Here is a 12,380-nt window from a genome sequence, read left to right as displayed (position 1 = left end):
CCTTCCTGTGAAGGAAAGTGTCTTTTTTTAACAAAATATTTCTTAGTCCATTATCTTATTAGTGCCAAATGAGTTTTAAGAATACATTTAAGTGTCTCCATTGTTAATTACATTGGATTTAGAATGTTTTTTTAATATTCTTAAAAAATATTTATTTACTTGTGAGAGAGAGAGAGAGCAAAGGGCAGAAAGAGAAGGGGACAGAGGATCCCAAGCAGGCTCCGTGCTGACGGCAGAGAGCCCAACATGGAGCTTGAACTCACAGACAGTGAGATCATGACCTGAGCTGAGGTCGGGTGCTTAACCCACTGAGTCATCCAGGTGCCCCTGGATTTAGAATCTTTTCAAATAAAATGAAATTATTTCATATTTGTCTTGTCAGTTCAGTACATGTTTCTGTTTTGGTGTATGAGATACTTTCACTGTGCTCTGAGAGCATAAAAAAGTGAGTTTGGTGAGGTAAGATAGGTGGGTTAATCATTCCTTAGTGTAAGAGATCATTCATTTGTTCCTTCCTCATATGATGATACACACACATACTCTATCTGTCTCTCTCTTTCTCTCTCTCTCTCTCTGTCTTATATCTATCTCTATATATTTGTTATGTTTCCCCCAATGAGAGAAAGAATTCTTACCAATTCAAGAATCCAAAGTGATTACCCAAGCTTTTCAGTAACAGTTATTGTACATGCCAAATAGATTCATGCATGTAAGTGGTTGCTGGAGTTAGTAATGTACATGACTGCTGCATCAATAACATACCGACGTGCTACATTATGTGGCTTACCTTTTCACTTCTGCTGTGGTAGGCCAAAGGCACACGAAGATTCATTTTTATTAAAGTCTGCATCCCACTAAAGCCATACATCTCAAACTATGATTCCTTCGTCCAGCCTGATTTTGTGTTTTAACAAGTTCCCTTGTTGATTCTGAAGCACACTCACTTTTGAAAACAACTGTAATGATCTACTCAGTTAAGAAACTTTGATTATGAGATGCAGACACACTTTAGTGTAAATTACTGTCCTCAAATAATCTAAGGGCAGTAAGCCCTCAGAATCAACCTGTTTGTTGAAAGGTAAAAACACAGATTCCTCAGCCCATCCCAGACAGTCTGTGACTGTCCTTGGAGAAGATAACCTCTAACTACCATGCATGATGGCTGGATTTGATGTTGACTCTCACTTTAAGAAATACTGAATTACCTAAGTCTGAGATAAAAATGGTTCATCTTGCTTGGGAAGAATTAAAAGCAGTGGTAAATTTGCAATATAATGTACTTCAAGGTGGGCTACTGAAGGAGGACATAACAAAAATTCTCACTTAGGAAAGGGTGAGTGAGGGGTGCCTGGGTGGCTCTGTTGGTTAAGGGTCCCAGGTCATGATCTCACAGCTCGTGAGTTCAGGCCCCTGATCAGGCTCTGTGCATCCGGCTCTCAGAGCCTGGAGCCTGCTTCGGATTCTGTGTCTCCCTCTCTCTCTGTCCCTCCCCTGCTCGCTGTCTGTCTGTCTGTCTCTCTCTCTCAAAATAAACATTAAAAAAGAAGAAGAAAAGGGTGAGGCAGGGAGGTAAATGTTATGGGTTCCCAGTATTTACACAAGTAGGCAATTCTTGGTTACATGAAAATGTTTTCACAGTTTGAATTCTCTATAAAGTATAGACCAAAAGCTAGACTTAATTTTGTGAATTTATAACAATTTTTTTTTTCAAAGACAACTTCATTTTGGAGCAAAATATACAATGGGACTTCTTTCTAAGAGCAAGTTGGGGGGGCGGGATTTGAGAATTACATCAGAGATTTGAAAGGGCCATTGCAAGGCCAACAGGAAGTGCAATAAATACGGAGGGCGGATGAGCCTTTTGTGATCCTCTCCAGCCCTAGGCAGATGTAGCTTGGGAGAGTCATGCTTTATATTAAATTAATGAAATTTGCTGCTCCTAATATATTCACATTGATTGTAACATAAACATAATGCTTTAAATTACTTACATAGATATTGTCAAAATAGTGACCATATTTCTCCTGTGGCTTTCCAAGTAGTCTAGTCTCAGAAGTGTTTTTTCATTCTGTGAGAATTTGTGGCAGGCATTGTGGTAGATGTTTGAGATACATATATTAAGGAAGTATTTCTGTCCTTTTGGTGTTATAACCTAGTTAGAGGAGCTAGCTTTAAACGTAACCTCCCCCCTCCTAAAAAAGAGCATTAAAGAAGTCAAGAGTTTCTCTGCTCAGATTGCACATTGTAATGTCCTGAGGAACAGTGAACTCAACCCCAAAATATACAGATGCAGCAGTCCCAGCCAGAATCCTCATAGGGTAGGGTTCAGCTATTTGCATGGATTAAAAGCTCCATGAGTGATTCTGATGCACAAAGGATGGTAGAGTCACATACACAAACCAGTGGATGGCTAGCTCTACTCTTGAGGAGTAGGGAAGGTCAGCTCTTTAAAAGAAGTACGTTTTGGAGTGCCTGGATGGCTCACGTTGGTTAAACGCCTTTCTCAGGCTCAGGTCATGATCTCAGTTTCTGAGTTTGAGCCCCACATTGGGCTCTCTGCTGTCAGCACAGAGCCCACTTCAGATCCTCTGTCCCCTTCTCTTCCTGCCCCTCCCCTACTCATGCTCTTTCTCTCTCAAAAATAAATAAAGAAATACATATTTTTTTTTTAATTTTGAAAGAAGTATATTTTGAGCTGATTCTTGAAATGTTGATAGCTATTTCTCAGGTAGATTGAAGAGTTAGGAACCTGAGCTCACTTCTCCTAGAGCATAATGTTTACGCCATCAGATAAGGGACACAGGGGCTGGTCTGGGGTAGGGGCAGGGACAGGGATTAGGGAGCTTTCCTAGAAGTGGGAACAACCTGGACACAGTCTGGTTTGGAAGAAGGAATGTAGTCCATTTGAGGAAGTGGGAGAAGGCTGAAGTGTCTATAGCACAAAGAGGAAGTGGGACCTGAGTGAACACACAGTGCTACATGGACAGGCAGGGGACTGAGCATGAAGGGCCCTGACAGCCATGTGAAGTGCCCCACTTGCTTCTAAGAGTAGGCATTGAATGTCATGATTGGATTTTCCTTTCTACGAGATTATGTTGACTGCTGTATGAGTAGTAAGAGGTTGGAAACGGGGAAAGGGGAAGCTGTTGAGAGGCTATTGCAGGACTCCACTGAAGAAAAGGCAGCAGCTGGCACTAGAGGGAGCCGGGAAAATGGAGAAAATTGCTTGAATTTGAAAGCTATTAAAGTGTTAGAATTGTGAGCCAGGTGAGTTAGTGGAACTAAAATCAGCAACTGCTGAAAATGTCATAGTTTTTTTTTCCTGCTTTCATTAAACTAGACTAACAATTCAGTATTTAAAAGTATTATAGCCTGGGTGGTTCATTTGGTTGGACGTCCCACTCTTGATTTTGGGTCCATTCATGATCTTGGTGTCATGGAATCGAGCCCCACGTTGGGCTCCATGCTGAGCATGGAGTCTGCCTGAGATTCTCTCTCTGTCTCCCCCTCTCTCCCTCTGTGGCTCTCCCTCCCTCTCAAATAAAAATAAAAATAAAAATAGTGCAATACTTATAAAAAATTATTAGATAGTTCAGTTTTATCATGTATGGGTCACACACTTCTAGGAGTCCCCCTTATCTGCAGTTTCCTTTCCCCAGTTTGGTCAACCATGGCCTGGAAGCAGATGATCCTCTTTCTGAAAAATCATCAGAAGGTCAATAGGAGCCTAATGCCAGGTCACAGGGCTTGTGTCATTCACCTTACTTCATCTCATCATGTAGGCAATTTATCATCTCACATCATCATAAGAAGTGTGAGTGCAGTACAATGAGATATTTTGAGGGAGAGAGACTGCATTCACATAACTTTTATTACAGCATATTGTTGTAATTGTTCTATTTTATTGTTGTGAATCTCTTTCTGCCTAATTTATAAATTAAAGTTTGTCATATGTATGTATGTATAGAAAAAAAGCATAGTATACCTAAGATTCAGTACTGTCTGTAGTTTCAGGCATCCAATGGGGGGGTCTTGGAACATGTCTCCCATGGATAGAGGGGGAACCACCATATACCTTTTGAAATTTGTATTAGAAATGTAAAACCGTGGGGATAAACTGCCAAGTGGACAAGTAGAAGAGTACCATTCATAAGATCAGGTAAATAAAATTATAAAAAAATATTTTTAAAAGTCAAGGGTTAAAGAGAGAAGGAAGATTCTTCTAGCTAAGGGGGCTATGGCCAGTCCACCATATCCTGCAGTAATCATGGCTAGGACTGGGCTTTTTGAGGAACTAGAATACCTAGTGTTTAATAGCATGATGTGGCCTTCTTCACATAGTCTATCTCATTTAATCCTCATATCCCTTTGTGAATAGAATGAATTTACAGGTGAAGAAACAATATTCAAAAAGGCTTTATGGCTGGTCTAAGGCTATATCATGCGTAGTTATGTTTCAAATTCAGTAGAATTTGATTCAGATCTATATAATAATAACAGTCAGATCTCAAGTTGTAGTTTTATCTTCCTTATTTGAATACAAGATATACCTGCTGCATAAAGCAAAGATAAAGACCCTGGAAGTGTTATACGGTAGAGATGAGGCCACACGGGGTAATGAAGGGAAGGGACATGTAGGATAGTCACATTTGTGACAAGGCAAAATCGAGGAAGAGAGAGTTGCTGGGAAACATGAGAATTTTAACAGGAAAGAAAATGTTCTGAAACACCTTTGAAGGAAATGAGTAACTGGGGAGTAAATTCAATCATAGGAAGATGAGAGAATCCGTTCAAGTTGGGACTTAAAAGGCAACAAATGTACAGTGTAGACCCAGATGAATTCTTTGAGTTTACATCAGTGCCTTTTTAGAGGGTGGTTATCAGTTTTTCACTCAAAGATCCATTCTGAAGGTCTTGTTGCATTGGGCTAAAAGGCCTCTTTGGTCTGATCTGAAGGAAAGGTGAGCTCTCCTAACATCTATAAAAAAAAAAAAAAAAAAGCAGAGATTTCTAGGGGGAAAAAAGACTTTCTTATAATTTCCGAGGCTGTAACATTTGCTGTAGAAACTAGAAGCGATGATTAGTGGGGAGGAAAAGAGGAGAGAGGTGTTCAGTCTCTAATCCACCAGCTGGGAGTGAAAATAAATCACACAGATAAATTCAAACCGAGTTGAAGCACCGTAGTCAGAAACTCTGAAGCAGCCATAGCAAAAAGTATGGGGAGCAGGGATATCTGTATCCTCTCCTAGACTGCTAAAGTTTCACAATTAGGGGAGATTATTCAGGTATTGCAGTGTCTGCCATTTTACAGGAGAGGGATGCCAGGATAAAGTGAACTCACTTGGTAAAAGTTCACACGTTTAAGGAAAGCAAACCACTCCCTTCCTCCAAAACCTCTCTGGCTATCTATAGCCTGTACATAAAGCATGGCCTTAGCTTTCTTCTCTTCCATAATCTGGCCTCAAATTCTATTTCTAGTCTCACGTCCATTCCTATCTACCTCCTGTTCTCTGGATGAACAGAGGTGAACTGTTCTGGACAAACATGGCACAGTGGTTAAAAGTGTTAACCCTGGGGCTAGAAGGCTGGGGGATGAGAGGTCAGGGAAGTGAGCTGTGGAGCAAGGCCGTTCCAGACAAAGGGAGTGGTATGTGTGAAAGCACAGAAGAAGCAGGGTATGTACGCGTATTGGTGGAATGTTCAGGTAGCTGGAGGGGGGCCTGAGGATGCGGAAATGGAGCGATTAGGTAGGTTTACATTTTTTAGTGAAAGGTTTTATGAATTGAGCTGAGCAGTTCAGACTCCCGCCTCCAGGCAGCTGTAGAGGATTTTAAGCAGAGAATAGCATATTCTAATTGAGAGAGAGAATTCTGGATGCATTTCTACTCCTCTCCTTCTATGTATGAATTATGTCTCTGCTAATATTTGGTTTGAGAGTTTACAGTGCATCCTCCCCATTATATCAATGTTGTTTCATTGGCTAGTTGGGAATGAATATATGTTATCAGAGTGTGGCATGAAGGAATCAGATCCTCTAATATGTTTGTATGTGTGCTCTACAAAGTACATGGACTACTACATGAAAAGATCAGAATGTGAATTACCTTGTTTTTAATTTATTCTGTTAAGGTCTGACAGCAGCAGCTGCAGCAGCGGCCGCTGCTACCAACGCAGCCATCGCCGAAGCAATGAAGGTGAAAAAAATCAAATTGGAAGCCATGAGCAACTATCATGCCAGTAATAACCAACATGGAGCAGATTCTGAAAATGGCGACATGAATTCAAGTGTTGGTAAGTTTTATGTTCACGGAAACTTTTGTGATCATGTCGCTACCAAATTACTTTCTTTTCCAGAACAAAACTATTCATTTTTAGCTTCAAACACAGTGTATATTTTGGAGATACGATTTTGTCCCTCTAACAGCATGCACTCTGACTAAATAATTAACGACATAATTTTTTGCTATACCATCAACTTCATGTAGGCAACTTCTAACAGTTCACATCTTTTGTACCACAATTAAGTGTTAATAATCAGAATTTTAAAAGATTGATTACGGGTATGGTGACAAGAATATTTACAAACAAACCCATACTTTATCTTTTTGATTCCTAATGGATGTGTTATCAAATACGTTTGCATCAGCAGTGGAACATATAAACTTAACCCTTTCATGTGCTGCCAAGAATAATGTTGACAATTCATTCTTTCTATAAACAACTATAACCAATCTTTCTCGTCGTACATGTACAACTTTGAATTCTCTTGATTTTTTTTTCTTTCATGAGATGTGGAGAAAGAGAGGAAAAATTAATAATCACCATTTAAACCAAAACCAACACCTTTCTCTTCGCAGAATTCGTTTGAGTAGTTTGTTTTTTCAAACACAACTTCAAATGTGAGTTAACTTTTTTATTGATGATATCTTTAGCATCTATGTGTTGGTGAGATAAAGCATTGTATTCCGCCACTGCACTGTATTGTTTCTCTTTAAAATGTAGAGATCCTGCTCAAATTATAATTTAACAAGAGAAATGTGGAGACTACAAGAGATGTGTAAGATACTATATCCAACATATTTTCATGAAGGATGCAATAATTTATGGCAGTTCAATTAAATTTTCTTTTCCATGCAGCATGCTAATAGATTATTTCTTTAGATAATCAGCAGCTCTCTACTTTCTGTCTAATGTCAGATAGTTAAGGGCATGTAAGGGATTTCAGTAATAATCATTCATACAACAGTTCCATGGAAGCATACACTAGATGTGAATGTTCGAGTAGGGAGTAATTTCTAAATATATACACAAAACACAAACTACCATTGCTTCAGTGATGCCAAAGGGTGGCTTCTAATGTAAAAAAGGAAAAAAAAATAAATAGAATTTTTTCATAGCACCACACAAGAGAAGTAGCAAAGGCGTGGCAATAATGCGTTTGATTTGAGAATAGGTTATAAAGAAAGTGGTGGCAATTCTTAGAAGGTTGAAGAGATGTGAAAGAGAGCCAAAGCCATGGCTTTACAGCTGGAAGGGATGAAGAAAAACATGAGGGCTTGCATTTGCAGCGCTCCTAGGGACAGGATGGAGGGCAGCGGGGTTGTTAAGGTCGTGGTTCACACACATAAATTCAGACTTTTAAACACTAAAAACAGTTTTGAAGTAAAGTGAATGAATTATAATTCTCTTTTTGGAACTCTTAAGTACATTTTTTTTAAATAAGCAACCTCTTGCTTTGGCCTATAAAGTAGAACAAAATTAGACACTTTTAAAAACAAGTAATTGGCCACTATAAATTTTAGTTACCATTGCAAAACAATCTGGAATGTTTTTAAAAATTTAGAAGAGTGAGCCTTTAATGCAGGCTGTTCTTAATAGTTGGTGTTGGGAGGAGGAATATTTAAATTAGGCAATTTAATAACGTTGAAAACAAAAGATATTAAAGCATGATATCTCTGTTTGAGTTTCCTGAGCAGCAGAGAAGTTGACTTTGGAAAAACCAATAGGCATAAGATAAGGAGAACATGGCTCATAATTAGGCATTGACATATATTTAATTCTTGACATTATAGACTAACATTTGCCTAGTGACCAAATTGTGGTTTATGGGCTACCATAATGACTTAAAAAAGAAACAATTTGAATTTTCCTTTTTGTGTAGTTGGAAGAAATTATCACTTTTCTTCTATCAGGGTATTTAGTTGGTAGTTTAGATTGTTTTTTAGTTTTGACCCCCGCCCCATCCAACACCAATTTGAGTCAAGAGCAGAAGTTTGAATTTTCCTACAGAGTCTTAATATTTTTAGAGTGTGTTAACATTGGTGTTACTGCTAGTCTTGAGGCATGTAGATCATTTCTGTTAGATATCTGTAGCTGATTTGGGAGTAAAATGTTGTCATTGTCATTTTTTATTCTTTTCTCAAATACCACTGCCCTCTAAGAATTTGTGATTTATTATACTTCCAGAGCCCATCCCCCTCCTTTTTCTAGACATCAAGACAGGAGAGTTTGGTGGAGAGGTAGGGGAGGAAGGGGAGGGAAAGTCCAGGGCACCATGGGGTTGAGCCTGCACAGACCAAAATAGTGGCTGAACAGAGCAGTTGCTTTATCTGGCCCCCAGTCTTCTAAGATTCTGCCAGCAGTCCCTGTCTCCTGGTAAGTGTTCAGCAATTACCTCTTCTGTGGCTTTGGGAAGTTCTGTAAACTTTCTGAGCCTAACATTCCATATCTGGAAAATGGCATAATAATATCTACATCATGAGAACTAAAGGAGATCCTATTTGTCAAGTGTTTCTCACTTCCTTTCTCGCTTCCTTCCCTGTTTTTCTACTCTCTGTTAGGTGTCTATTAAGCTGCAGGCCTATGGGTAAATTTTGGGGGGAGCTGTTGTGTGCGTTTGATTGTCACTCATTTGGATTTTGTTGTGCATTTGATTGTCACTCATTCTAGTAACATCAGATGATGATAATACAGTCCCGGCGCTCAGGGGGCATACAGTTTATGGGAGGGATGGCTACATAAGTAGGCAGTCATAACAGGATGTACTACATCCGGGAGCTTCGGCGGGCATGAGGTGCTTAGGAAGTGGTACTGAAGCAGATGAATTCCAGGAGGGATCCCAAGAATCTCAAAGGCCTATATTTCAGAATACAAACTTACTACTCTCATGAATCTATCAATTGTCTCTTTGAAGGAGTGAAACCCCTCAGAGAGGTGCTACTTACATGATGTATCGTTGCTGCTCAGCCATGCCCAAATACAGTGACGTTTTTGAAATCAATTCAGGTTTCTTTTATCTCTCATACTCCTCTGGCTCGCGAGTTCTGTTAAAAGTTTTAGGCTTTCCTATGTAGGAACATTATTCCCCTCTCCACCGCCACCCGGGCCGTAAGGAAATCCTTATTGCCCCAGAGAACAGATTTTGGTTTTGCCTGGTTTGATTCCATTTAGTGAGGTGAAGAGAGATTTTTTATTACACATGACTCCTTTTGGTTCTTATTATGAATTGTAAAAATTAGCCAAAAAAAGGTGTTTAAAGAAATCTGTGACACTGATACATAATTATTTTATGTCCCAACTTTACATGGTAACCTTGAGCTCACATCTCTCCAACAGAATGATCACTTTAGGAAGAAGTGAGGACTTCAGGATAGATCCGAGGGAGGCATCAGCACGCTGAGTAAAATATATGGCCGTGTCTCCATTCTCCCTCATCCACAATCAATTGGATTCTTTTAGTTTAATATTTACTTGCTAAGATGAGATGCTAGTCTGCATGGTGATAAACAGTCTGCTCCTGGCATCTGAAGGTGACCTGTCAGTTCATATGGACAAATCTCCTGCTTACTGAAATGTACAAAATAAATCATTAAAGCAGGCAGGTGCTCATTCCCAGATTTAAATCACCATAGATTTATGATTTGAATTAATGCTTCATTTGGCCATAGAAATAGATGCTGAGACAAATGATATGCACTGGTTGGGGTTTCCATACTGTAGCCATCCTGATATTGATTACTGAGATGTCTTTGCAATCTCTTGTTTATATCAAGTACTATCTTGTGACAGGTTGGCTGATATGAGCTACATCGCAGATAAGAAGGAAAAATGTCCTGGATTCTTTTTAGTGGCAACACTATCCACAACATACAGGCCAGATAAATTGCTATTTTTTTGCTTTAAGGACTGATCTACATAACCAGCTTAAAAAAATGCCGTTTGGAAATTGGGACTGGGATATTGGAAAGGTAGAATTTAAAACCGGTGAACCCAAGGTCAATTCCATAGTATCTATAGCTGTGTTTTTATCTGCTTATCTTTTTTTGAGCATCATGCACATTTTTGAGGATACTAAATTAATCACAATCGATTTAATCTAAATAAAGGAAACTTATTTTTACTTCTAGTTTTTAAATGCTATATAAATATTGACATAGTGAGCATCTCAGTAGTTTCTATGTTATTTAAATACTTGCTAAACCTAGTATCTTATTCCCTTAACTAATGACAACAAAGGAAATGACTCTTTAAAGATAAATACATTAAATATTATTCCCAAGTGCAAGACTTTGTGGACTATAATTTACCAAGAGGCAGGAAAAGACTGCATTTTTACCTTCTCTTAACATTTTATTTAAGGAAAACACTATGTACACAGTTTAAAGAATACTCGGAGGATTTAAGAGGGACCTTTGCCACTAGCTAATATCTGACTCATAGAACTGGTAAACAGCTATCAACAATAGTAGATTGCTTGCTTAGTAGGAAATGAGTTCATATCTATTCAAAATGTGATCTCAAAACAGATGTCCCAAGAAAATCTCATTGTTTAAACTATAGGCAGAACCCCCTAACCTCTGTTATTTCTTTAAGGAAGTGAAGTCATCTTAAGACTTCAGAATGTCTCTTTCTGAACACTGTGGAACACAAGCAAGGGGACACTGATGCAGTGATCCACAAACTGAACGCATTTCACATGCCCAAAATGTACGATTCGTTTTCGTTTTCTTAAACTTGCAATAGTTAACAACGGTGTAGGAGGTTCAAGTAAACACAAGAACTTGAGTTTGGGATGAACAGCTGTGTTCTTCCATGATATTCCTTATTTGTTATTTCTGTCCATCAACCAGCAACAATAACAACAGCAACAACAACAAAAAATGAGTGGGGAAAAAAAAAAAGCCAGGCAGATAGGAGATAAAATTATCTTACCCAGCTGACCATCCCCTTATCTTTTTTTTTTTAAACCATTCCTACAGAAGTAGAATAGTTTATACTGTAGTCATTTCCTTTCTTCTAACTCACGTGTGTATTTGGAAGGAAAAAATTAATTTTATGATCTCAGGAAAAAGTCTTAGAGACCTTGAGAAAGCAAATAAAAGGAAACTGAGAACACAGGCCACCAAGCAGAGCTCTGCAGTTGCACATTGGATCCTCTGCCTTGGCAATGTTAATGAACCTCAAATCCTTCCTATAATTAGATGAGGGAATTGCTTATATTTTCAAACAGATGATGCTGCTATAATGAAACGATTGACAGGGAATTTAAGAGTGTCTACAGTAGTCATTTGGTTTCTGTTATAAAAAAAAAAGTTTAAAAAGAAGATTGGCTTTAGACATAGGTCCTGAGAGAGGTAGTAATTTACATAGCATGCTATGACAGGTGTCTTTGTATAGTAAGGAAATAAAATGGAAGACTAGAGAAATGATGGGCAGGTACAGCAATTTTTTGGGGAGGGGTGTCCTATGCTTATTCTGCTTAGGTTCTTTAAAAGGGGCCGAGGCTCAAGAGATGGAGCCGGATTGAGTGCACAGCTGTAACTGCTGATGAGCTAATTGCTCCTTATCTCTCAGCCCCATTCATCTTCATTTTTTACCAATTACTGAGAATTATCTGTGTTCTCAGTTGGATATGAGAGTTAATCCTTTTTGGTTAAGCTGGCAGTACTGTGAGCAGATTCCAAATCGGAGGGTGAAAAAGCCAGAGCAAGCTTGCTCTAAAAATGTCTCCAGTTCAATTACAGTATCACTGATTCATAAGAAATTTGCCATTGTTTAACAGATTTAATGTGGAAAGTTTTTTTTTTCAAACTTTCTTAATGTTTCTCTGCCTAACAATGATTTGTAAGATCCTTCTTCCTGTCTGATGAGTAAATTTAACAATATTAACAGCCAGGATCTTGTAAACATGGAAACACACACACAGGACTACCCTAAAAGGCCAAAAAGATTCTGACATGTGAAATGAGAAATATTTTAGAACTGATAGCTGTCAATTTATATATAAACACTTTAAATCAATGCTTTTGCCCTGTGACTTCACATATGGTGAGGGAAGTATATCCAAACATAAACCTTTTCACAAATGTCACATTAGTGGA

At 38.6% G+C, this 12,380-nt stretch overlaps 1 protein-coding gene across 1 annotated transcript in view; it reads left to right on the top strand.

Annotated features, from left to right (window-relative positions):
- The window catches only part of DACH1 (dachshund family transcription factor 1), a 432,347-nt gene that overhangs the window by 233,101 nt on the left and 186,866 nt on the right, over positions 1–12,380 (top strand). Inside the window, exon 3 of the mRNA XM_047080563.1 lies at positions 6,130–6,291. Within this exon, the coding sequence (XP_046936519.1) occupies positions 6,130–6,291 (162 nt within the window). The remainder of the gene's footprint in view (positions 1–6,129; positions 6,292–12,380) is intronic.

The sequence above is a fragment of the Lynx rufus genome, unplaced genomic scaffold (genome assembly GCF_022079265.1).
Source record: "Lynx rufus isolate CCGP_SWC_20201006 ecotype Redwood Valley unplaced genomic scaffold, mLynRuf1.p SCAF_1, whole genome shotgun sequence".
Classification (NCBI taxonomy): domain Eukaryota; kingdom Metazoa; phylum Chordata; class Mammalia; order Carnivora; family Felidae; genus Lynx; species Lynx rufus.
Note: the sequence above shows the minus strand (reverse complement) of the source record. Positions and strands in the feature narration are given on the sequence as shown.